This window comes from Hemitrygon akajei, chromosome 3 (genome assembly GCF_048418815.1).
Source record: "Hemitrygon akajei chromosome 3, sHemAka1.3, whole genome shotgun sequence".
In the NCBI taxonomy this organism is placed as follows: domain Eukaryota; kingdom Metazoa; phylum Chordata; class Chondrichthyes; order Myliobatiformes; family Dasyatidae; genus Hemitrygon; species Hemitrygon akajei.
In genome coordinates, this window is record NC_133126.1 from 112,849,425 (window position 1) to 112,877,323 (window position 27,899).

The following is a 27,899-nucleotide window of genomic DNA, read 5'->3' on the forward strand; positions in this document are numbered from 1 at the left end:
CATTTCAGGTTACCTGGGGGCACAAGACAAAATAGGCCAAAGTCAGCATGGTTTTCTTTAAGGGGAAATCTTGCCAGATAAATTTCTTTGTGGAAATAAGAGGCAGGGTAAACAAAAGAGAGTCAAAGTATGTTGTTTATTTGGATTTTCAGAAGGCCTTTAACAAGGTGCCACACATAAGGTTATGTAACAAAATAAGAGCCTATGGTATTACAGGAAAGATACCAGCATGCATAAAAGATTGGCTGACTGACAGGAGGCAAAGAGTGGAAATAAAGGGGGCCTTTTCTGGTTGGTTAATGGTGACTAGTGGCATGCTGCAGGGGTTGGTTTTACGACTGCTTCTTTTCATGTTATATATCAACGATTTGGATGAAGGAGTTGATGGCTTTGTGGCCATGTTTGCATATGATACAAAGATACATGGAAGGGGAGGCAGTGTTGAAGGAGGAGGACTTGGATTGGGAGATTGAGCTAAGAAGTGGCAGATGGAATGTCGGGTTGGGAAGTATATGGTCATGTACTTTTGAAGAAGGTATAAAGGCATGAACAGAGAGAAATTTCAAAATTTCTAAACAGAGAGAAATTTCAAAAATCAGAGGTGCAAAGGGTCTTGGGAGTGCTCGGGCAAGATTCCCAAAAGATTAACTTGCAGGTTGAGTCAGTGGTAAGGAAGGCAAATGTTAGCATTCATTTCAAGACAACTAATTACTAAAGCAAAGATGTAAGCCTGAGGCTTTATAAGGCATTGGCTAGACCTTACTTGGTGTATTGTGAGCAGTTTTGGGCACCTTGTCTCAGAAAGAATATCCTGGCATTCAAGGAGGTTCAAAAGATGCACAAGGAATGAACCCAGGAATGAAAGGGTTAACATATGTGAAGTTTTTGATGGTTCCAGGCCTGTACTTGCTGCAGTTCAGAAATATGAGGGGTAATCTCATTGAAACCTATTGAATATTGAAAAGACAAGATAGAGTGGTCATGGAGTGAATGTTTCCTAGAATGGGGGGGTCCAGGACCAAGGAGCACAGCCTCAGAATAGAGGGACGTCCATTTACAACAGAGGCTGGAGAATCTGTGGAATTCATTGCCATTGACAAATGTGCAGGACAAGTCAGTGGGCATACTTAAGGCAGAGTTTGATTAGTCAAGGTGCCAAAGGCTATAGGGAAATGACAGGAGAATGGGGTTCAGAGGAGTAATAAATCAGCCATGATGGAATGGCGGGGCAGACTCAACGGGCTAAACAGCCTAATTCTGTTTCTATGTCTTATGGTCTACATCTACCCTGTCAAGAATTGTCAGTATCTCATTTTTCAATCAAGTCTCTGTACTTTACATACTCCAGTAAGTAAATCTGGATTGTCTAACCATTTCTGACAGAACAATTCCCATTTAGATACTTAATTCAGTTCACTTTTTCTGAACTGCTTCCAGTTTGCCAGTGCTTTGAATGTGGTCTCACCACTGATCTAAATATCTGAAGCATCAGCTTCCTTTCTTCATATTCAATTTTCCTCTCATAAGTAATAACAGTCTAATAGCTATACTTGCTGTACTTGCACACTGTCCTTTATTAATCATGCACTAGGTCAAAGATCTCTCTACATCTGAGTTCTGTAACCTCTCATTAACTATGTAACACTATGCTTTTCTTCCAAAAAGGGAACATTTCACATTTTCCCATATTATACTACATTTGTTAGATATTTTCACACCCAAAATCTGTCTATATCCCTTTGTAAGTTCCTTATATTTTTACATTTTTATACCCTGATGGAGAAAACCAATAGGTTGCATTGTACATAAATACTTTGACAATAAATGAACCTTTGAACTTTGTGGCACAACACTCATTCCACCTGCCAAATGACAGCCCATTTATGCCGATCTTACACTCATGCCATTGTCATGACCTTCTAAATTGTGCAGTAACCATTGATACAACACCTTATCAGATGCCAATGGGAAATTTATCTACTGTAGAAATTAAAAAGGTTTATTTTTATCATACCCTATGAGGATTCTTCAAATAACTCCAAAAAATTGGTCAACTACAATTTCCCATTCTTAAATTCACACTGACTCTGCAAATTACCTTGGATATTCAAATACATGTTGACTCTGATATTTTAAGTGCCTGTTACAGCCCTGAAATTGTAAAAGTTTCTAACATTTCCCCAATGATGGATGTTGAGCTAACTCTCCTGTAATCAACTATTTCTAACTCTCTTCCTTTTGAAAATGTGTTGCATTTGCTATTTTTGAATCCAGTGGCATTGCCTCTAAATCTGGGAAATGTGAAAAGCTAAAACAGCAAACACACCAACTATCAGTAAGACCCTGGGTCGAAGTCCATCACAATCTGGAGAATTGTCCGTCGGCAACTCTAACAATCTATTCAGTACCACTACCCTTACAAGTGCAATTTTCCCCAAATTCAACACCCAACTGATAGTTAATTCTGGGATGCTATATCTCCCCTAAAGTGATGTATCATTTCCTTGTTTTACATTACTAATGTGCCAGGGTCATTTTATAGAAGACAATGCTCACTTTAACATTTTTTAAACTATAAAGAAACCTTGTTTTTATATGAAGCACTTAGAACCATGAATCACATTAAGCCAGTGTATATTATTGCTTATATATCCTAAATAGCTCACTTTCATTTTGTATGCCTATCTGACTGTTCTCAATGCCTGCATTTCTTCTCCCACTGTGTAACTCACCATTTACAATGTCTGGCCACCTAACCTATTAGCTCATTCGGCAAGCCACTTTCTCTTTTGCCATTTCTTTGTTACGTAATCCTAAACTGCAAGCACACGAATTTAAAAAAAATAAATAGCACTACAAATTTCAGAAAATATTCCTTTTTTCATGTACCCATTGACATTGGTTGCATTATGGCTTTGTACAGCAAATGATCAGTCAAAACCACCAACAGCAATAGAGAGCTGTGGACACAACTCAGCACATCATGAAATCTCACTTATCCTCCACATACGCTGTCAATATTTCTCACTACATTTCTCTGTAAAGCAGCCAACATAATCAAGGGCACCCTCCCAACTCCAAAATTCTCTCTTCTCCCCTTCCCATCAGGTAGAAGGTACAGAAGCATGAAAGTATATCCCACCCTTCATTATAAGGCTCTTCAACAGTTTCTTTGTTATGATAATTTAGATGCTTGATCTCACAATCTACATTGCACATTATTGTCTGCCTGCACTTTCTCTGAAACTGTAATTTTACTCTATATTCTGTTATTGCTTTTCCCTTGAACTACCTGTACGTACTGATGGGATGAAATTACCTGGCCATACAAATTGGCCATACAATTGGCCAAACAAAACAAATTTTTCTACTGTACCTCATTACATGTGGCATTAATAAACTAATCTGCCAATTTAGCTTTCTCGCACAACCTTCATACAACAGATTACACCTCAAGATAAGTCTCCTTCAAATGTTTTATCAAATTGCTGAAAATTAGAAATGTTATTTCCATTTGTGGGAAAGTCTAAAACAAGGAATCATAAATGAAAGAGCATCTAATAAATCATTAAAGAATCTCAGACAGAATGACAAGGATCTTGCATTTGTTTCCACTTGGAATAGTTGACACAATTATCATAGAAAGCAATATTGTATTTCAGAATCAAGTTTAATATCACCAGTATATGCCATGAAATTTGTAAACTTTATGGTAGCAGTACAATGCAATACATGATAAATATAGAGAAAAAACTAAATTACTGTAAGTACAAATACAATACAGGTTTCCCCCGCTATCCGAAGGTACAGCGTTCCTATGACACCTTTTGTAAGCCGAAATGTCACAAAGCGAAGAAGCAATTACCATTAATTTATATGGGAAAAATTTTTGAGTATTCCCAGACCCAAAAAAAACCTACCGAATCAAAGCAAATAACACATAAAACCTAAAATAACACAACCATATAGTAAAAGCGGGAATGATATGATAAATATACAGCCGATATAAAGTAGAAATATTGTATGTGCGGTGTAGTTTCACTTATCAGATCAGGAAGACGACAAGCCAAAATCGATTTGAAGGAAAAAAATCAGCACATACACGCATACGCAAACAACTGCCCGCACAAGGCTTCACGGTCATGATAGTCTTTCTCAGGGTAAACACACGTACAAAGCGGCCGTCTGTTTTTCATAAAAGCGAAAATCCTCTTTGGTTAGCGAAAACAGGTACTAATGTAGGTCTTTTGTAACAGCAAGCTGTCATAAAGCAAATGTTTGAAAAACAGGGGTCACCTGTATGTATACTGAATAGTTAAAAGTAGTGCAAAAGCTGAAATAATTTTTTTTTTAAGTAGTGAGGTAGTGTTCATGGGTTCGATGTCCATTCAGAAATCAGAAGGCAGAGGGGAAGAAGCCATTCTTGAATCGCCAAGTGGGTGCCATCAAGCTCCTGTACCTCCTTCCTGACGGTAACAGTAAGAAAAGGGCTGAGTGATGGGGGTCCTTAATGATGGATACTGCCTTCCTGAGGAACAGCACTAACTGTTGTGTTATGCATTACTCTGACTAAAGATACTAATAAATTAGAGGAAAAAATACATGTCCTCCAGCTTCTTAATATCCATATTTGTAACAAGTGAAAAGATTAGATGAAGACTGAATTAAGCGCATATAGTACACAAAATGAATTGGGTCAAATGATCTGTTCTGTGCTGCAAATTCTTTATAGTTAAACCTTTTCTACCCTGGCCCTGACCTGTTTTACAAATCTCTTCTAAAGACGCAGAAAGCTGTTGGGCCCACGCCAGCTCCTGGGGAACAAAGCCATTAGTGACATTCCCCCTCTCTGTTCCCAATACACTTGCAACATTCTCCCTCTCGATGTACTTGAACTCCCCTTTGATACTTTTTTGCCATTTGCTCTGAAAGGTTATTTAATTAGCCAATTTATCTGCTAGTACATCTGTAAGAGGAAACTGAAGCAAATGGAGGAAACACAGTGGCACAGAATAAATGCAAAAACTGCACTGATACTGTCCAAGAACAGAATTGAACCAGAGTCCCTGGAGGTATGCAGCAACAACACTGTCGTTTTATGTAATACTCTGACTAAAGATACTAATAAATCAGTGGAAAAACATTTCTTCAGCTTCTCATTATCTCCCTCCCATCCTATTAAAATTCAAGATTAAAGTTTATTTGTCAAGTGTACATTGAAACATTCATTCTCTGCTGATCCGACATCTGACCATGGACGTTCCACATCCACATCGCTGTTCTTTGAGCATGGAATGGAGACTTAAGACTCTGACCTGACCTATGAGGTCCCCAAATCTTTTTTCCTAAAACTCTAATCTGACCTCTAACTCCCCTCTCTGTAGCCCAAACCATTCTTAAGAACCTAAGCAACTTTTAAAAACTAAACATCTAAATCTGAGTTGCAACTCAATGGCAGTTGCAGCTCTGCACCTTTTTGTAGTATTAATTTTACTATAAAATTTTATGAAGGACAGAATGCAAGCTTATGAACCACACAAAAAATTATTCATCAAAGGGCTATCCCTTCATGTATCAGCAATGGGATCAGAATGGCCAGGTTGGTTTGAAGCTTCTGAAGGGTTAAATTTGCAAAAGCTTCTGGGCACTTGTTCTGATCTAATTTTTCCAGGTCTTGGGCGTCAACATGTCCTCCAACCTATCCAACATTTAGTTCTGTAGAATATAAAAAACAGGGAAGTTTTGTCACAGGCACACAAGATCCGGCTAAGACCACAGCTAATGAGAAATCATCTCTATACTTAAGGATATACTTGCATCAGAAGTTGAGCTGAAAAAGTCAATGAAGATGATTTCTGCGATTTTAATTCAATGTAGTAAGGAAGAAAGAGAAGTGACCTTAAACACAAGACTGAAACATCAGACTTCCAATATAACTCGGAGTCCTGCCATGTGCAGAAGTTCGCTGATGACACGGCCATAGTGGGGTGTGTCAGGAATGGACAGGAGGAGGAGTATAGGAAACTGATACAGGACTTTGTGATATGGTGCAACTCAAACTACCTGCGTCTCAATATCACCAAGACCAAGGAGATGGTGGTGGACTTTAGGAGATCTAGGCCTCATATGGAGCCAGTGATCATTAATGGAGAATGTGTGGAGCAGGTTAAGACCTACAAGTATCTGGGAGTACAGTTAGACGAGAAGCTAGACTGGACTGCCAACACAGATGCCTTGTGCAGGAAGGCACAGAGTCGACTGTACTTCCTAAGAAGGTTGGCGTCATTCAATGTCTGTAGTGAGATGCTGAAGATGTTCTATAGGTCAGTTGTGGAGAGCGCCCTCTTCTTTGTGGTGGCGTGTTGGGGAGGAAGTATTAAGAAGAGGGACGCCTCACATCTTAATAAGCTGGTAAGGAAGGCGGGCTCTGTCGTGGGCAAAGTACTGGAGGGTTTAACATCGGTAGCTGAGCGAAGGGCGCTGAGTAGGCTACGGTCAATTATGGATAACTCTGAACATCCTCTACATAGCACCATCCAGAGACAGAGAAGCAGTTTCAGCAACAGGTTACTATCGATGCAATGCTCCTCAGACAGGATGAAGAGGTCAATACTCCCCAATGCCATTAGGCTTTACAATTCTACCGCCAGGACTTAAGAACTTTTTAAAAGCTATTATTAATGCTTTTTGAGATAGTGATTTAGATGCATATCATATATTTTTTTTTACTGAGTTAAGTATTGTATGTAATTAGTTTTGCTACAACAAGTGTATGGGACATAGGAAAAAAAGTTGAATTTCCCCATGGGGATGAATAAAGTATCTATCTATCTATCTATCTGAAAGGATGCTTCACTTCGTGGAGGTGTCCAGAATTTGGAGGTCGCGTGTCATAAGCATCAATCCATTTCATTTGAGATGAGGAAGAATTTTTTCTGAGAGAGCCATAAGTCTCTGGATACTCCACTCAGAGAAGTGTGGAAGTGGAGCCATTGAATATGTTCAAGGTGCTGACTGACAGACATTTTAAACACCAACCTAAAGGGTATGAAGGCAGAGTATCAAAATGTTGCAGTCAAAACCATACGACAACGGAGCAGGATCAGGCCAATCAGCCTATTTAATCAGCTCCGCCATTTGATCATGGCTGATTTATTTCCCCCCTCAACCATATTCTGCCTTCTCCCCATAACCTTTGACATCCTTACCGATCAAGCACCTATCAACCTCCGCTTGATGTGGACATGGCCTCCACAGCCATCTGTGGCAATGAATTCCGCAGATCCACCAACTTCTGGCTAAAGAAATTCCTCATCTCTGTCCTTCTGTTCTGAGCCTGTGCCCTTTGGTCCTAGACTCTCCCACTATTGGAAATAGCTTATTCACGCCCGCACGATCAATGTTCATTAGGTTTCAATAAGATTCCAACCCCACCCCCATTCTTCTAAACTCCAGCAAATAGAGGCACAAAGCCATCAAATGCCCTTCACACTTCACCTTTTAATTTCCAGGATCATTCTTATAAACATCCTCTGGGCCCTCTCCAATGCCAGCACATCCTTCCTAAGATTTGAGGCCCAAAACTACTCATATTACTACAAATGTGGTTTGACCAATGCCTTATAAAGCCTCAGCATTTCATCTTGCCTTTTATATTTTAGTCCTCTCGAAAGCTACCACTGCAATTCTCTTCCTTACCACCGACTCAACCTACGAATTAACCTTTAGAGAATCCTGCACACGGACTCCCAAGTCTCTGCAATGCCGAGTTCGGAATACGCTCCCTGATTAGGAAACAGTCTGCACCTTTATTCCTTCCACCAAAGTACATGACCATGCGCCTCCCTACACTGTATTTATTCTGCCACTTCTTTGCCCATTCTCCTGATCTGTCCACGTCCTTCTGCAGACTCCCTGCTTCCTCAACACTACCTGCCCCTCCACCTACCTTTGCATCCTCTACAAACTTGGCCACAGAGCCATCAATTCTGTCAGCCTGTTCATCAACATTAAAAGTGAACAGTGGCAAACCCAACACTGACCACTGTGGAACACAACTATTTAGCAGTAGCCAACCAGAAAAGCTCTTTCTTTCCCCACTCTGTGCCTTCTGCCAGTCAGCAAATCTTCCGTCCTTGCTTGTATTTTATCCTGTAATACCACGGAGTCTTATCTAGTTTTGCAGCACCTGTATGGCACCTTGTCAAACATCTCTAAAAATCCAAGTAAAAAGCATCCACTGACTCTACTTTGTCTATTCTGTTATTTCCTCAAAGAATTCCAACAGATTTGTTAGGTACGAATTTCCCTTAACACAACCATGCTGACTTCACCCTACACCATCATGTGCCTCCAAGTACTCCCTCCTGCCCCAGTCCTCATTCGCAATAATGTACTCTTAACTTTTTCCCCCAACCACTGCAGTCAGGCTATTTGGCCTATAATTTGCCTTACTCCCTCTTAAACAGTAGAGTAGCATTAGCAATCTTCCAGCCCTCTGGAAATATTCCAGAATCTAGTGATTCTGAAAGATCATTTCTAATGCCAATAGCAACCTCATTCAGAACCCTTGAGTGTGTAGTCCACCTGGTCCAGATGACTTATCTACCTTCAGACCTTTCAGCTTCCCAAGGACATTCACATTGGTAATAGCAACTAAACTCACTTCTGACCCTTGACACTCTTGAATTTCTAGCAGAATGCTGGTGTCTTCCACAGTGAAGAATGATGCAAAATAATTATTCAACTCATCCACTATTTCCTTGCTCTCCATTACTACTTGTCCAACAGTCCAAAGTTCACTCTTGCTTCTCTTTTATCCTTTATATATATATTAAAAAAAACTTCTGGTCTTTTCTTTTATATGAACGCCTAGCTTACCTTTATATTTCGGGTAGATGGAGCTTGTCAACCTGGGAAGGCAGTCCATCTAAGGAGGGAAAACTCTGATTTCAAACCTCCGCTGCCTTGCGGACATACCCACTCGAGGGAAAGGCTTCGGGAATAAACCCTGAGGACAAATCCGGAGCTGGAGTCCCTAAGGCAGTCTGACATTGCCTTCAACCTCGTTCTGGCAACTCCTACGACCACACTGGTGCCAAGTTGTATCAGCCCTTGCCCTTCCCTTGGACAACATCGGTGTCGTGGAGAGGGGAGGCTCGCTGCATGGGCAACTGTCAGTCTTCCATACAACCTTGCCCAGGCCTGCGCCCTGGAAACCATTCCAGATGCAGGTCCGTGGTCTCGTGAGACTAACAGATGCCACCACACCTTTATATTCATCTTTTATTCATTATTGCTTTTTTTCTTTTGTTGTTTTCTGTTAATTTTTAAAAGCTTTCCAATCTTATAGTTTCACACAAATTTTAACTATATTGTATGCCCTCTCTTTTGCTTTTATGCTGTCTTTGTCAGCCACAGTTGCCTCATATTCCCTTTAGAATGCTTCTTCCTCTTTGGGATGAACAGGTTCTTTGTCTTCCAAATTATTCCCAGAAACTCCAGCAATTCAAGACCTTGGCCTCAATACCTCCTTGTGAAATTGGATCCTCGAATTCCTCACGAAGTTTAGATTAGCAACATCTCCTCCACAATCTCCATCAGCACAGATGCACCACAAGCCTGTGTGCTTAGCACCCTGCTCTACTCACTTTACATTTATGACTGCGTGGCTAAGTACAGCTCCAATGCCATATTCGTTTGCTGACGACACCACTGTTGTAGGCTGAATCAAAGGTGGTGATGAACCAGCATATAGGAGGGAGATTGAAAATCTGGCTGAGTGGTGCCATAATAACAACCTCTCACTCAACGTCAGCAAGACCAAGGAGCTGTTATTGATTTCAGGAGGAGGAAAGCAGAGGTCCATGAGCAAGTCGTCACTAGAGGAACAAAGGTGGAGAGGATCAGAAACTTCCTCAGTGTTATCTCAAGGACCTATCCTGGGCCCAGCGCACAAATGCAATTACAATGAAAGCAAGGCAGTGCCTCCACTTCCTTAGGAGTTTGTGGAGACTTGGCATGACATCTGAAATTTTGACCAGCATGTGCAGCAGGGTGGCTGCATTGACTGGCTGCATTATGGAAATACCAATGCTTGTGAATAGAAAATCCTACAAAAAGTAGTGGATAGGGCCCAGTCCATCAAGTGTAAAGCCCAGTTCACCACTAACTGCATCTACACAAAACATAGTCACACAACAAAAAACAGATTCCATATCAAGGAGGAGGAACTGGAGCCTCAGGATTCTCACTACCAGGTTCAGGAAGAGTTATCAGGCAGACTCTGGAACCAAAGGGAATAACTTTACTCAACTTCACTTGTGTCATCATTGAAATGCTCCCACAACCTATGGACTCACTTTCAAGGACTCTTCATCTCATGTTCTCAATATTTATTGCTTATTTATTATTATTATTTCATCTTTCTTGTATTTGAAAAATTGTTGACTTTTGCACACTGTTGAACACCCAAGTTGGTGCAGTTTTTCATTGATTCTATTATGGTTATTCTATTATGGATTTATTAAGTATGCCCGCAAGAAAATGAATCTCAGGGTTGTGTACGGTGACATATGTGTACTTTGACAAATTTACTTTGGTGTTTTGATGCTCTTGATTTCTGCTCTGACATCCCTGCTAGTGGCTTCGTCTACTTAATTTTGGCCAGCTCCACTCACACGCCTCTGTAGTTAGCTTTGCTGAACTGTAAAGTGAGAAGTTGAGATTTTTTTAAATTGCAAATGATGGAAATCAAAAAATATTGGAATTAATAGGTCAGGAAGTATTTGTGGACAGAGATGGAGTTAACAGAGGGAAATTGGAAGAGTTACAAGACATTAGTTTTTGGTCACAGAGAGGATGAAGGAAGATGGAGAAGACCAAAATTCAATAGGCAAAAGAAAAAAAATACAAGTCATGCAAACAATTGACGTGAACAGCAGCATGCCGAACCAATAATGAGTCCTCAGATTTGAACCCCAGAGCAGCCAGGGGCAGGCCCAAAGCCTCACTTATCAGTTCATCATACAAGTGGGCACGGAGCGCAGCAGCTGTGGCAGTCTTCATAGCCTCAGCACATGAAGGAAGGAATGACCACTGCTGAGAGCGAGTGAAATTGGTTTTCATCCCGACCAATACCCTGTCTTTTCAGTCTATCTGGGGTGGTGTTTAAATTGACCCAACAGAACAGCAAAATACTCTGGCTCCCTGGAGAGGGAAGTGAAGATTCCGGAGAGCCAGCAAAATCAGCTCTTGCCTCTGCTCGGGGCTGGCATTTAAACCGTCTAAACAGCACACTGTACCCCTGCACTAGGACCCAGGTACCACTGCCACGAAAGGCTCCAGGCCTGGGCCATGCTGTCCAGTGACTCACCCTGGGCCCAGATTTCGTTGTCCAGTCCGAAGCTGCTCTCAAGCTCTTCAAGTCAGCTCGGCACTCGAAGCAATCCAACCTCACACCTGTGCCAATTGTACGAGCATCGAAATCGAATTTCCTCTGCCTGGGCCTTGACTTCTCCTTACAGCGCCCAACCTTGCTCTTGGGCCAGCTGCATGGGCGCTAGAAATTAATCTGCACTGATTCATCCCTTGGACGCACCTCAACATCCCTCACCGCTTCACTATTTGCACCGATAATTTAACACAATTTACCTCAGGAAAGGTATTTTGAGTGATGGTTTTAGTCAGATTTCTTAGCTTTTTGACTACCAGGAAGCTGTTGCATACATTCGGTAGTGCCATCTTAACTGGAAGTTTACCATTCAGACATAGAAGTCTCAAAGTAAAATCACTTTGGAATGTTGAAAGCAGAGGATTGGGAAACATGTGGCTGGTGATGGAAGCTCATTAATGACTGCAGAAATTGTGAAGGTGAAAGTGAGGACCAAGCAAACTCTATCTTTGTTCCATCTAGGAAAAGATCAGAAATATGTGAAACATATATGTTCAAGGGATCTGTTAACTAAGGCAGAAAGGAAACTGTGGCTCAAGAATTACAAAAGGATTTTCAGAAATAACATGCTGGAAGTCTGATCAACAGGGACAGAAGAACAAAATGAAATCCTCAAGGTAGGTAGGATGGCAGGAAGAAGAGCCGAGAGGGCCATGAGAGTCCCAAGGTTATAAGTTTGTTGCTAATCAATCCTTAGATTGAATGGAGACAGTGTGAGGTAGTTCATTTTGGTAGGTCAAATATGATGGCTGAATATAGTATTAATGGTAAGACTCTTGGCAGTGTAGAGGATCAGAGGGATCTTGGGGTGCTAGTCCATAGGACAGTCAAAGCTACTGCGCAGGTTGACCATGTGGTTAAGAAGGCAAATGGTGCATTGGCCTTCATCAATCAGGGGACTGAGTTTAAGAGCCGAGAGGTAATGTTGCAGCTATATAGGACCCTGGTCAGACCCCACTTGGAGTACTGTGCTCAGTTCGGGTCACCTCACTACAGGAAGGATGTGGAAACCATAGAAAGGGTGCAGAGGAGATTTACAAGGATGTTGCCTGGACTGGGGAGCATGCCTTATGAGAATAGGTTGAGTGAACTCGGCCTTTTCTCCTTGGAGCGATGGAGGATGAGCGGTGACCTGATAGAGGTGTACAAGATGATGAGAGGCATTGATCGTGTGGATAGTCAGAGGCTTTTTTCCAGGGCTAAAATGGCTAGCACGAGAGGGCACAGTTTTAAGGTGCTTGGAAGCAGGTACAGACAGAGGAGATATCAGGGATAAGTTTGTTTTTCATACGCAGAGTGGCGAGTGCGTGGAATGGGCTGCTGGCGAGAGTGGTGGAAGCAGATACAGTAGGGTCTTTTAAAAGACAGCCAGAAGGCATCGGGGGGGGGGGGGGGGGGGTGTGTATAAAAGTAATAGCTGGATACAGATATCTTTAATCTCTCCCTCTCCTCCTGTTTCAAATTGTCCATCTTTATCTCTGTACCTAAGAAAACCAAAGCAGCAAGCCTGAACAATTGGCACCCTGTCACACTCACCTCAATTATAAGCAAATGCCTTGCGAGGCTGGTTAAAGCCTCTGCAGCATGTTACTACCCACAATGGACCACCTACAATTTGCCTACCGACGGAACCGGTCTACTAGCGACACCACAGCACTACACACTCACTCATCTGGAGAAGAGGGATGCGTATGTTAGAATGCTGTTCATGAACTACAGTTCAACATTCAACACCATAAATCCCCCCAGACTTGACAAGATGCTTGACCTCGGCCTGCACCCCAACTTGTGCAGCTGGATCCTAGACTTCCTATCAGATTGCTGACAGGTGGTAAGGCTGGGTTTCCTCACCTCTGCCCCTCTGACCCTCAACACGGATGCCCCCAGGGTTGTGTCCCAAGTCCCCTCCTCTACTTCCTTTTACTCCCATGACTGCGCTGCCACACACAGCTCCAACCTGCTGGTCAAATTTGCGGATGACATGACCTTGATCAGCCTTATTTCTAGCAGTGATGAGACAGCCTACAGAGGAGAGGCTGACACCCTGACACAGTGGTGCCAGGATAACAACCTTTCCCTCAATGTCCAAAAAACAAAAGAGCTGATTGTGGATTACAGGAGGAATGGAGAAGGCTCAATGGGTCTGCAGTTGAAAGGGTGAGAGTTTCAAGTTCTTTGGCATACACATCAATGAAGATCTCACCTGGTCTGTACACACCAGGTGTGTGGCAAATGAAGGATGGTGTCCCAGGACTGGACACCATCTATTCCAGCAGACTCAGGAGGAAAGCAATCAGCATAACCAGAGACACCACACACCGCGGCCACTCCCTGTTTGACCTGCTGCCGTCCAGCAAAAGGTTCAGGACACTAAAAGCCAGACTGAGGAACAGCTTCTACCCCAGAGCTGTGGCATCCATCACACCACTCCCACAGAACAATGACTGAAACTGTGAGCACACACATGCACACACAAGGACTCAAATACTTGCACTAATGGCACTTTGTGCATTACTGTGATATTCTGGTGCTGCTGTAACTTATTTTCTGCTACTTAGCTATTTAATACTGTTTTTCTATTACTGTCTTGTTTTTATCTACCGCTTTGTTTGATTGCCTGAGAGGAAGCCAAACAGAGTTTCATTGTACCTATGTATAATGACAATAAAGATCATTCAATTCAATTCAACAGCGTCTCTTCCACCTCAGGCGACTGAAGAAGTTCGGCATGGGCCTCCAAATTCTCAAAACCTTCTACAGGGGCACCACTGAGAGAACCCTGACTGGCTGCATCACCGCCTGGTACGGGAACTGCACCAACCTTGATCGCTGGGCACTGCAGAGAGTGGTACGGACAGCCCAGTGCATTTGTGGATGTGAACTTCCCCCCATTGAGGACACTTACAGCAGCAAGTACAGAAAGAAGGCCTGGAAGATCATCGGAGACACCAGTCACCCCAACCATAAACTGTTTCAGCTGTTTCTGTCTGGCACACAGTACCGCAGCATGAAAGCCAGGACCAACGGGCTACGGGACAGCGTGTTTCTACAAGCCATTAGACTTATAAATTCACATGTCTGTACATTGCGACGGAGTCATAATGCAAAGCTTTTTACTCCCTCACATTGTGGGATGGATGCAATATTTAAGTAAATACAGATTCAAATCAGGTTGCAGTCTATCCAGGCAGATAGGTTAATTGGTCATTGTAAATTGTCCTGTGATTAGGCTGGGAATAAATCAGAGAATTACTGGGCGATGCTGCTCAATGGGCCAGATAGGTCTATTCTGTACTGCAATCAATCAATAAGTAAATATGAAGTGTTGCTCCTCCAACTTGAGAGTGGCCTCATGGTGGCGGTAGAGGCAGCAGTGCAATTGCAGTGGATCCTCCTTGCTGGGGCAGGAGTTGATTCTGGCCATGACCAACCTCTCAAAAGACTTCATCACAGCAGATGTGAGTGCAATAGGGCGCTAGTCATTGAGGCAACTCACCCTGCTCTTCTTGGGCACGAGTATGATTGTTGCCCTTTTGAAGCAGATGGAAGATTTAAGGTGCCCTGAACACTCTGGTCAGCTGGTTGGCACAGATTTTCAGAACCCTGCCAGGTACGCCACCAGCGCCTGTCACCTTGCGAGGGGTCACTCTCTTGAAAGATGCTTTGACGTTGGCCTCCAAGACAGAAATCACAGGGTCACCAGATGCTGCAGAGATCTGTATGAATGAAGTTTTATTCTCTCTTTTAAAGCGTGCATAAAAGGTGTTGAGCTTGCCTGGGAGTAAAGCATCACAGCTTTTCATGATGTTAGGTTTCGCTTTGTAGAAAGTATTGGCCTGCAAACCCTGCCAGAGCTGACGTGCATCCAATTCTCTCTAACTTCAATCAGAATTGTTCGTTTGCCCTTAAAATAGCTTTCCATAGGTCATAGCTGGACTTCTTGTATGGTTCTGGATCACTTGTCTTGACTGCCATGGATCTAGCTCTCAGCAGACTATAAATCCCTGGTTCATCCATGGGTTTTGGTTTGAGTATGTCCAGTATGTTCTTGAGGGCAGACACTCATCCACACAGGTCTTGATGAAGTCAATGACATTTGTGGCATATTCATTCAGCATTCTCTAGTCCACCAATCAAAGCACTCCTCCACTTCCCTTGACCATACCTTCTTGGTCCTCACCATAGGTGCTTTGGTCTTTAATCTCTGCCAATATGCTGCGAGTAGAAGTACAATCGGGTGATCAGACTTTACAAAGTATGGATGATAGATGGTATGGCAAGCGTTCTTGATGTTGGTATACCAGTGGTCAAGTGTGTTGGCTCCTCTGGTTCCACAGGTGATATGTCGTTCAGAGATTTCTTCAAGCTGGCCTGGTTGAAGACTCCCGCAATTGTAGGGTAGGCATCATGGTGCACAGTTTCAAGCCTCTGCATTTAAATCACATCTGTAGACTGGCACAGCATCCCCGCTTCCGTTTTCTTAAAGGGAACTGCACTTGTGACTCGAGTCTGCCATCCGAGGTTTGTCTATTTTAATTATCGATAGAACTTTTTAAACAACTTAAACAACTTAATAAGATGCTGCTTACTAAATCCATGACTGTGACTCTGGATTTCAACTGTAACCGTACTAAGTGGGAATATTTGAATATTCCCATTGGAACTGCACACAAACAGTCACCACTTAATGGAACCATCTTATCTCCTGGCACCACCTTACCTCAAGTGATACTATCAGCCATTATAATAGAGGACATATGACAAAAATTATTATTCTTAGTCATTCTCTTGGGATCAAGGACGACTTGAGTGCTCTCCAGTTCTGAGAAATAGAAAATCACTGCATCTTATTTATTTTATTGTGGTTCAGCCACAGTATTTTCTCTGCACAGTAGCAAGTAATCCAAACCTATTTGGAGAGCAAGTACTGATGCGACGATACAGTGCACTCGGAGCGGCTCATATCAAACACATGCATGCTCTTTCCCACACTTTCATCCTCAAACCCTCTTGGGGCATGTCCTACCTTTACACTTGCCCATCTTCAGTCCGTGATTCCCCGAACAAAATCTGCCAATAACATTTCTGTCAGCATTCCATGTCTCAGCTTGCTCCTTTCACATTATCTTCCTCTCAGACTTTTCCTCTCAACTAACTCAAACCCAGCACTTACTGGGATTACTGTTTGACAGCCACTCAACCCCAACCCTTACTGGGATTACTGTCTGAGAGCCACTGAACCCCAACCCTTACTGGCATTACTGTTTGACAGCCACTCAACCCCAACCCTTACTGGGATTACTGTCTGAGAGTCACACAACCCCAACCCTTACTGGGATTACAGTCTGAGAGTCACTCAACCCCAACCCTTACTGGGATTACTGTCCAATGGTCACTCAACCCCAACCCTTACTGAGATTACTGTCTGAGAGTCACTCAACCCCAACCCTTACTGGGATTACTGTCCAATGGTCACTCAACCCCAACCCTTACTGGGATTACTGTCTGAGAGTCACTCAACCCCAATCCTTACTGGGATTACTGTCCAATGGTCACTCAAACCCAACCCTTACTGGGATTACTGTCTGAGAGTAACTCAAACCCAACCCTTACTGGGATTACTGTCCAATGACCATTCAACCCCAACCCTTACTGGGATTACTATCTGAGAGTCACTGAACCCCAACCCTTACTGGGATTACTGTCTGAGAGTCACTCAAACCCAACCCTTACTGGGATTACTGTCCAATGACCATTCAACCCCAACCCTTACTGGCATTACTGTTTGACAGCCACTCAACCCCAACCCTTACTGGGATTACTGTCTGAGAGTCACTCAAACCCAACCCTTACTGGGATTACTCTCTGAGAGTCACTCAACCCCAACCCTTACTGGGATTACTGTCCAATGACCATTCAACCCCAACCCTTACTGGCATTACTTTTTGACAGCCACTCAACCCCAACCCTTACTGGGATTACTGTCTGAGAGCCACTGAACCCCAACACTTACTGGGATTACTGTCTGAGAGTCACTCAAACCCAACCCTTACTGGGATTACTGTCCAATGACCATTCAACCCCAACCCTTACTGGGATTACTGTCCAATGGCCACTCAACCCCAACCCTTACTGGGATTACTGTCTGAGAGTCACTCAACCCCAACCCTTACTGGGATTACTGTCCAATGGCCACTCAACCCCAACCCTTACTGGGATTACTGTCTGAGAGTCACTCAACCCCAACCCTTACTGGGATTACTGTCCAATGGCCACTCAACCCCAACCCTTACTGGGATTACTGTCCAATGGCCACTAATCCCCAACCGTTACTGAGATTACTGTCTGAGAGTCACTCAACCCCAACCCCTACTGGGATTACTGTCCAACGGCCACTCAACCCTTACTGGGATTACTGTCCAATGGACACTCAACCCCAACCCTTAATGGGATTACTCTCTGAGAGTCACTCAAACCCAAACCTTACTGGGATTACTCTCTGAGAGTCACTCAACCCCAACCCTTACTGGGATTACTCTCTGAGAGTCACTCAACCCCAACCCTTACTGGGATTACTGTCTGCGAGTCACTCAACCCCAACCCTTACTGGGATTACTGTCCGATGGCCACTCAACCCAAACCCTTACTGGGATTACTGTCCAATGGTCACTCAACCCCAACCCTTACTGGGATTACTGTCCAATGGCCACTCAACCCCAACCTTTACTGGGATTACTGTCCAATGGCCACTCAACCCCAACCCTTAGTGGGATTACTGTCTGAGAGTCACTCAACCCCAACCCTTACTGGGATTACTGTCCATTGGCCACTCAACCCCAACCCTTACTGGGATTACTGTCTGAGAGTCACTCAACCCCAACGCTTACTGGGATTACTGTCCAACAGCCACTCAACCCTTACTGGGATTACTGTCCAATGGACACTCAACCCCAACCCTTACTGGGATTACTGTCTGAGAGTCACTCAACCCCAACGCTTACTGGGATTACTGTCCAATGGTCACTCAACCCCAACCCTTACTGGGATTACTGTCCAAGGGCCACTCAACCCTTACTGGGATTACTGTCCAATGACCATTCAACCCCAACCCTTACTGGGATTACTGTCCAATGGCCACTAATCCCCAACCCTTACTGAGATTACTGTCTGAGAGTCACACAACCCCAACCCTTACTGGGATTACTGTCCAATGGTCACTCAACCACAACCCTTACTGGGATTACTGTCCAATGCCCACTCAACCCCAACCCTTACTGGGATTACTGTCTGAGAGTCACTCAAATCCCAACCCTTACTGGGATTACTGTCCAATGGTCACTCAACCCCAACCCTTACTGGGTTTACTGTCTGAGAGTCACTCAACCCCAACCCTTACTGGGATTACTGTCCAATGGCCACTCAACCCCAACCCTTACTGGGATTACTGTCCAATGGCCACTCAACCCCAACCCTTACTGGGATTACTGTCCAATGGCCACTCAACCCCAACTGGGATTACTGTCCAATGGCCACTAATCCCCAACCGTTACTGAGATTACTGTCTGAGAGTCACTCAACCCCAACCCTTACTGGGATTACTCTCTGAGAGTCACTCAACCCCAACCCTTACTGGGATTACTGTCCAATAGCCACTCAACCCCAACCCTTACTGGGATTACTGTCCAATGCCCACTCAACCCCAACCCTTACTGGGATTACTGTCTGAGAGTCACTCAAATCCCAACCCTTACTGGGATTACTGTCCAATGGGCACTCAACCCCAACCCTTACTGGGATTACCGTCTGAGAGTCACTCAACCCCAACCCTTACTGGGATTACTGTCCAATGGTCACTCAACCCCAACCCTTACTGGGATTACTGTCCAATGGTCACTCAACCCCAACCCTTACTGGGATTACTGTCCAATGGTCACTCAACCCCAACCCTTACTGGGTTTACTGTCTGAGAGTCACTCAACCCCAACCCTTACTGGGATTACTGTCCAATGGCCACTCAACCCCAACCCTTACTGGGATTACAGTCCAATGGCCACTCAACCCCAACCCTTACTGGGATTACTGTCCAATGGCCACTCAACCCCAACTGGGATTACTGTCCAATGGCCACTAATCCCCAACCGTTACTGAGATTACTGTCTGAGAGTCACTCAACCCCAACCCTTACTGGGATTACTGTCCAACGACCACTCAACCCCAACCCTTACTGGGATTACTGTCCAACGACCACTCAACCCCAACCCTTACTGGGATTACTGTCCAATGGCCACTCAACCCCAACCCTTACTGGGATTACTGTCCAATGGCCTCTCAACCCCAACCCTTACTGGGATTACTGTCCAATGGCCACTAATCCCCAACCCTTACTGAGATTACTGTCTGAGAGTCACTCAACCCCAACCCTTACTGGGATTACTGTCTGAGAGTCACTCAACTCCACCCCTTACTGGGATTACTGTCCAACAGCCACTCAACCCCAACCCCTACTGGGATTACTGTCCAATGGCAACTCAACCCCAGCCCCTACTGGGAGTACTGTCCAACGGCCACTCAACCCTTACTGGGATTACTGTCCAATGGACACTCAACCCCAACCCTTACTGGGATTACTCTCTGAGAGTCACTCAAACCCAACCCTTACTGGGATTACTCTCTGAGAGTCACTCAACCCCAACCCTTACTGGGATTACTCTCTGAGAGTCACTCAACCCCAACCCTTACTGGGATTACTGTCTGCGAGTCACTCAACCCCAACCCTTACTGGGATTACTGTCCGATGGCCACTCAACCCAAACCCTTACTGGGATTACTGTCCAATGGTCACTCAACCCCAACCCTTACTGGGATTACTGTCCAATGGCCACTCAACCCCAACCTTTACTAGGATTACTGTCCAATGGCCACTCAACCCCAACCCTTAGTGGGATTACTGTCTGAGAGTCACTCAACCCCAACCCTTACTGGGATTACTGTCCATTGGCCACTCAACCCCAACCCTTACTGGGATTACTGTCTGAGAGTCACTCAACCCCAACGCTTACTGGGATTACTGTCCAACAGCCACTCAACCCTTACTGGGATTACTGTCCAATGGACACTCAACCCCAACCCTTACTGGGATTACTGTCTGAGAGTCACTCAACCCCAACCCTTACTGGGATTACTGTCCATTGGCCACTCAACCCCAACCCTGACTGGGATTACTGTCCAATGGTCACTCAACCCCAACCCTTACTGGGATTACTGTCCAAGGGCCACTCAACCCTTACTGGGATTACTGTCCAATGGCCACTCAACCCCAACCTTTACTGGGATTACTGTCCAATGGCCACCCAACCCAAACTCTTACTGGGATTACTGTCTGAGAGTCACTCAACCCCAACCCTTACTGGGATTACTGTCCAACGGCCACTCAACCCCAACTCTTACTGGGATTACTGTCCAACGGCCACTCAACCCTTACTGGGATTACTGTCCAATGGCCACTCAACCCCAACCCTTACTGGGATTACTGTCTGCGAGTCACTCAACCCCAACCCTTACTGGGATTACTGTCCAATGGCCACTCAACCCCAACCCTGACTGGGATTACTGTCCAATGGTCACTCAACCCCAACCCTTACTGGGATTACTGTCCAAGGGCCACTCAACCCTTACTGGGATTACTGTCCAATGACCATTCAACCCCAACCCTTACTGGGATTACTGTCCAATGGCCACTCAACCCCAACCCTGACTGGGATTACTGTCTGAGAGTCACTGAACCCCAACCCTTACTGGGATTACTGTCTGAACGTCACTCAACCCCAACCCTTACTGGGATTACTGTCTGAGAGTCACTCAACCCCAACCCTTACTGGGATTACTGTCCAATGGCCACTCAACCCCAACCCTTACTGGGATTACTGTCCAATGTCCACTCAACTCCAACCCTTACTGGGATTACTGTCTGAGAGTCACTCAACCCCAACCCTTACTGGGATTACTGTCCAATGGTCACTCAACCCCAACCCTTACTGGGATTACTGTCCAATGGTCACTCAACCCCAACCCTTACTGGGATTACTGTCTGAGAGTCACTCAACTCCAACCCTTACTGGGATTACTGTCTGAGAGTCACTCAACCCCAACCCTTACTGGGATTACTGTCTGAGAGTCACTCAACCCCAACCCTTACTGGGATTACTGTCCAATGGTCACTCAACCCCAACCCTTACTGGGATTACTGTCCGAGAGTCACTGAACCCCAACCCTTACTGGGATTACGATCCGATGGCCACTCAATCCCAATTTTTCTCCCACAAACTCATCCTTCCAGCATCACAAGCCATGCCACACTCCCCCAAATTGTCTGGTTTACAGGGATAGATTCAAGCATCTCACTCAGCTGACATTATCCAACTGTGGCCTTACATGCAGTTTCAAAGTTTATCCAAAAAGTGAAGAACTAGACACATCATCAGCTCTGCAGGTCAACATTTAGTTCAACCAAGGTATGCCATTTTCAGTCAAACACTGAAACCTAGGTGGTTGCCAGCGGTTTGCAACAAGCTGAACGGACAAAACAGGAGGAACAATAAAAATAAGCTAAATTATTTGCACGTAGATAACACAAACAAATCCATCCGATGGCAGGAGGATCCCAGGAAATACTGTATTTTGCTGCTCAAATGGCAATTGAAGATTTTCTGACAAATACATATTTAGGATCAATAACATCATTAAAAATATGCATTTACTCCCCTATTACAATTTTGAAGCTCTATTAAAGTTATACAAAAAATTCACAGTACTTCAGTTATCTTACCTTCAACTATATTTTGATGATTTAAAATATTTTAAGTTACTTTGTGTTTATAATTGCTGGTTTGCTGTCTTATTAAATTTTGGCCATCCCACTTGTTGACAACAATGGCACTGAATACTGTAGATCCTACAAATGATGGCTAACACCAAATGATATTGTGAGGGGCAATATTTATGCCATAGGTTGCTGGACTCTTATCATGTTTCCAGTGGGGACATTAAAGTGCCCTTGAGTAACATGCTGATGTTGTATGCTGAAGGAACAATGCAGGGATACAAAGCCCACATACAACTGCCAGGCTGCATGCAGGGAGGTGGAATTGACAAAATGTTAACCTAATATCGTAACGGTAATACAAAACTGAGTTCACAGCATTCAGGGGAGTAGGGGTGTGCTGATGGAAGAAAGCAGTCAAAAGCAAGGCACTTTGCTTGTTGTCATAGAAGTGAAACTAACTGACATTTTAAAAAAACATCATGATCAGGTAACACGTACAAGCTGGAGGAACTCAGCAGGTCGGGCAGCATTCGTGGTAACGAGCAGTCAACGCTTTGGGCCGAGACCCTTCATCAGGACTGAAGAGGGAGGGGGCAGGGGCCCTATAAAGAAGGTGGGGGAAGGGTGGGAAGGAGAAGGCTGGTAGGTGTCAGGTGAAAAACCAATAAGAGGAAAGATCAAGGGGTGAGGGAGGGGAAGCAGGGAGGGGATAGGCAGGAAAGGTGAAGAAGGAATGTAAGCGGAAAGCACTATGGCTAGTAGAAGAAGGCAGAATCATGAGAGAGGTGATAGGCAGCTGGAGGAGGAGGCACAGTGAAAGTGGGATGGGGGAAGGGAGAGGGAGGGAATTACTGGAAGTTGGAGAATTCAATGTTCATGCCAAGGGGCTGGAGACTACCCAGACAGTATATGAGGTGTTGCTCCTCCAACCTGAGTTTGGCCTCATCATGGCAGTAGAGGAGGCCATGTCTGGACATATCCGAATGATCAAGTGTTTTGAGAACAAAAAAAAGATAGAAAATTTTAAAAAATCCATAGCTATCAAAAGCACTCCAATAAAAACGTACGAATAGGCAATGTAATTCAGTACATGATGGATTACCTTGAGTTCCACTCAATCTTGTATTCTGAGACAACTCAACAATGTTTCCTTTTTTGCGGCCCTCTTCATCCCCGGATTCTTCAGATTCCACTCGTCGGTCAACTGTCCAACACAACATAATTACTGTTCTCACTTAGAAGTCATCCTGTACACTTTCATTAGTCTGCTGCGTCTAGCCCTCTACCTCAGGCAAAAGCTATTTCATATGCCCACAACCTAATCAAATCAATCTCTCCTGATAACCTTCCATCACTCTTCAGTCCTCCATACCCTCCCAACACCCTTACTCAATTCTGCTCCTCTGAAGGCACACACTACCTCCACAAGTAGCCTATCACCTCTCCACCCACAGCACAAGCTCTCAGTCACAAATCTAGCTTCACAATTCTGGGGCACGTGCACTTATGTTTTCTCAGGCATCGCTCTGCACCTCAAATCCTCCCTCTCTTTGTCCTACTGCCCCTACATTCACCGACACTTCACCCATTCACCAGCTGTCCCTGACACCCTGATAATCGCCCACCCCATTGACCCTATCCCTTTCTCCCTTAGACCCACACTCTCCCACTGCTTCCTTCCTCAGCTCTCACGAGCAATCCTCTCTAGGTTCACACTCAACCCTTCATCCCACTGAACAATGGGGCACATTCTCTTCTCCTCCACAACCACTAACATGCACCCCCTCCACATTGTCTCTCCCTTCCACGCCCACCTCTGCTTTCCCTGCATCCCCCTGATCACCAGCAATGCCTCACGCCTACTTTTCCTAGACCAATACATCTTCTACAAGTGCACAGTGGAGAGTATCCCAACTGGCTTCATCACAGCCTGTATGGGAACATCAATGCCCAGGAATGGAAAAGACTGCAGAAGGTGGTGGATGCAGCCCAGTTCATCACATCAAAGCCCTCACCTCTGTTCAGCACATTACAAGGAGTGCTGCCTCAAGAAGGTAGCATCCATCATCGAGGACCCCCACTACCCAGGCCATGCTTTCTTTTTACTACAGTACTACTATTGGGCAGAAGGTTCAGAATCAGGTTTAATATCACTGCCCATGTCATTAAATTTGTTATATTTTGCAGTAGATGTACATTGCAATATATAACTACAAATTACAATAAGTGTTCACAAAAAAAACTAAATAAGGCAAAAATTGAAGGGAAAATACTGAGGTAATGTTGATGGGTTCACTGTTCATTCAGGAATCGGATGGCAGAGGGGAAGAGCTGTCCCTGAAAGGCTGAGTGTGTGCTTTCAGGTTCCTCTACATCCTCCTTGTAGGTAGCAATGAGAAGAGGGCACATCCTGGGTGATGGATGCCCCCTTCTTGAGGCATCACCTGTAAAAGGTGTCCTGGATGCTGGGGAGGCTAGCCCGTGATGGAGCTGGCTAAGTTTACAACTTTCTGCAGCTTTTCCCAATGCTGTACAGTGATCGCTCCATACCAGATAGAATATAGGAGTTTTAAGTCCATGCCACCAGGTTCAGGAAAAGTTATTACTCTACAGCTATTGGGCTCCTGAGCCAATGTGAATATCTTCATTCAGCAATTCAGGGACAGTTTCTTCCCCTCTGCCATCCAACTTCTAAACAGACAGATAACCCACAAACACTACCTGACTGCTTTATTATTCCTGTTGTTTTACATTACTTATTTTAACTTAACTATTTAATAGACATATACACTTAATGTAACTCAGTTTTTCCCCTCTATATGTATCATGTATTTCATTGCACTGTTGCTATAAAGTTTAACAAACTTCACAACATATTTTGGTGATATTAAATCTGATTCATCACAATTTTGAACCTGTAAACTAATTTTCAAGAACTCTTTGCAACTGGTCTTGTTGGTCTCACAACTGGTCTGTATTTTCCAATAAATGCCTAGAAGAAAATTAATCTTAAGGTAGTATATGTTATCATATACATACTTTGATAAAAAAAATGTCTTTGACAATGACCACACTCTCACCTGAATCCCACCAGTAGCTTTCCATTCTAACTCCACAAATCTCCCTGCAGATCAGCCAGCCATACATACGGCCATATCACCTCAATCCTACTTTCTCACCACCTTCCCTCGTACCACTCTCTCAAAACCGTATTCCTCCATCTTACCCAACGCTGTCAACCAACATCAAAATTGACCACCCTTCTTTGTACCGATTTTGTCGCATCACCCCTCTCCTTAGCACCTCACCTGCTAATCCTAATGCATCCAGTAACTGTCCCTGCACAACTCATACTACCTATTCCCTCCCTACAATTACCACCCACTCCCCTTTTCCATCCTGTATACTCAGTCCAGCACCTCGCACATTCATCTTGCACAAACGCTCCCTCTGTCTTTATTTCCCTTCCCTCTCACCCATTCCATCCTCCCTCGTTCCCCTCATCACTCACTCTCCATGGCCTGCTGCTCCGCTCCGTTCTCCGCCATTCTTTACTCCGCCCCTAAACACCGGAAGTGTTCTTTGCCTTGATGGTTTATTCTGTCCAATGAAATGTTAGATGGAGTTCGCCTAGACCAATGAAAACAAGGCGAAGGTGGGTCCGATGTACTGCCTGGGATAGACACTGCGCATTGTGCACGGAGCCGGGGTTTGCTGCTGAGTGCACTTCGAGAAGCCCAATGGATGCAATAAATCGCATTCTTCCAGGGCATGGACTTCCATCCTGATTCGACTTCATCTCTGAATTTATGTAACAATTGAGATTTGTTGTATATTCGTTGTTCAGAGAGAATCATAGAATCGCTGAAATATATAGTGAGGCCATTCTGACAAGTTGTATCCAAATCAGACAAAAATGGCTCTTTTGACTTATCTAGCACACATCTCGTCGCCCCTAAAGATTATCGTTGTTGAAGCACCTATCAATGTTTCTTTTAAACGTGACAAAGGTTTCTGCCTCCAGTCAGTGAACCGCCAATTAAAACAGGAAATCGGGGGAAGGCAGTCTGCAGGGTCATATTGGCCTCATAATTTTGTAAACCACCTCTTTGTCTCCATTGTTCCAAACAAGTCTCGCCAATTTCTTGTCATAAATAAAATTTACATCTCTGACAAAATTCCCTTGGATCTTTTATATTCTTAAGAGTTCTGGCATGTCATTCTTATGTTCAATGCTGCCCTAGCTTAAAATACTAGATATATTTATTTGCACTTCACAATTTATCCATATTTAATGATGTGGAACATCTTTGCCTCTTTATGTTCATTGTATCCAATCATTTTACTCTTCCTCCTAAATAGCTGTACCTTCCTCCTCCAGTGAAGGTTGTTGAAATTATTCATTTACAAACATCAGATTCTTCTCTCTTTGTTGTCCTCTTTGCATTATGTACTTATAAGATATATATGAATGTCTTTATCTTTACTTGGCAGAATTAATTCAGCATTCTCTTTGCCTTCTAAAGCCCTTTCATATTTCAGTGTTGCATGTTCTAAGAAAATGACACAGCCACGTTTAGCAAAAGAGCTGGAATCTCCAGCACAAGAGTTTAAAAAGAGAGGAAATAAAGCTGACAAACAAATGGAAATCTCTTCCATTGCAGGCTTAAAGGTGTGGCAAGAGAAGGAAGCTGACAGAGGAGAGGGAAATCTCCACTTGACATCCGCCTTGCAGATGGGGTACAAAGGTTTTGGGCATTGAGCTACATATCTTGCACATAGGAGATGACTCTGGTTGCTGGAAGTCAAATATTCCAGCTCTACAGCGGTTCATCAGCACGGTGCCATGGACCAAAATATTTTCATATTCTTCACAAATGTCTTTCCTTACACCATAAGGACATAAATTGTGGAGGTGATCAAACTGTTGAATCTTCACAGTATTTTCTGCGCTATGAGGCTCAAAAGAATAGGCTTTCAAGGTTCACTGGTTTGGTTGAGTCCTCCCAAAGCCAACGTGAACTGCAGTAACTACTGCTCATTTAACATTGTGTAGCTGTTCCACTACTTTATTAAAATAGTTAATACCTCTACATAGAGAAACGCATCCTTACTTTTCACTCTGACCTCATCACTTAGATATCTCAGTCAAATCTCCCCTTTATCTCCATTTTTCCAAATGGCACAGTCTAGCCAATTTCATGACATAGCTAAAATACTCAGCTTTGACAACCTTCTCATGAATTTTCCTTCGAACCCTCGACACATCCTTACTAATTGACCTCTTTCTATAGCAAGTAGGTCATGCTCTCTGCTGATACGAGTCCAAGGTATGCCACTAGGAATTTCCAGCTAAGTGCCGTAGTCTTGAACAACAAGGGTAAATGGAGTCAGAGTCAAAAAATTATACAGCACAGAAACAGGCTTTTCTGCCCAACTCATCTGTGTCAAATTGCTGCTGAAATGAGCTAATCCCTAATTTTTAAAAAATGTAGATGCAGCGAACCTGAAATAAAACAAAAAATGTGAGGAACACTCCAGAATCAGATTTAATATCACTGGCATATGTCACGAAATATTTTTGTGGCAGCAGTACATTGCAATACATTAAAAATCCTATAAACT

At 43.9% G+C, this 27,899-nt stretch overlaps 1 protein-coding gene across 1 annotated transcript in view; it reads right to left on the reverse strand.

Moving 5' to 3' along the window:
• The window catches only part of ppp1r7 (protein phosphatase 1, regulatory (inhibitor) subunit 7), a 44,432-nt gene extending 18,561 nt beyond the window's left edge, over window positions 1-25,871 (reverse strand). The window contains exons 1-2 of the mRNA XM_073040600.1: window positions 25,786-25,871; window positions 23,377-23,478 (exon numbers count right to left, since the gene is read on the reverse strand). Of these exons, the coding sequence (XP_072896701.1) occupies window positions 23,377-23,478; window positions 25,786-25,822 (139 nt within the window). The 5' untranslated portion in view covers window positions 25,823-25,871. The remainder of the gene's footprint in view (window positions 1-23,376; window positions 23,479-25,785) is intronic.
• Window positions 25,872-27,899: the final 2,028 nt, after the last annotated feature.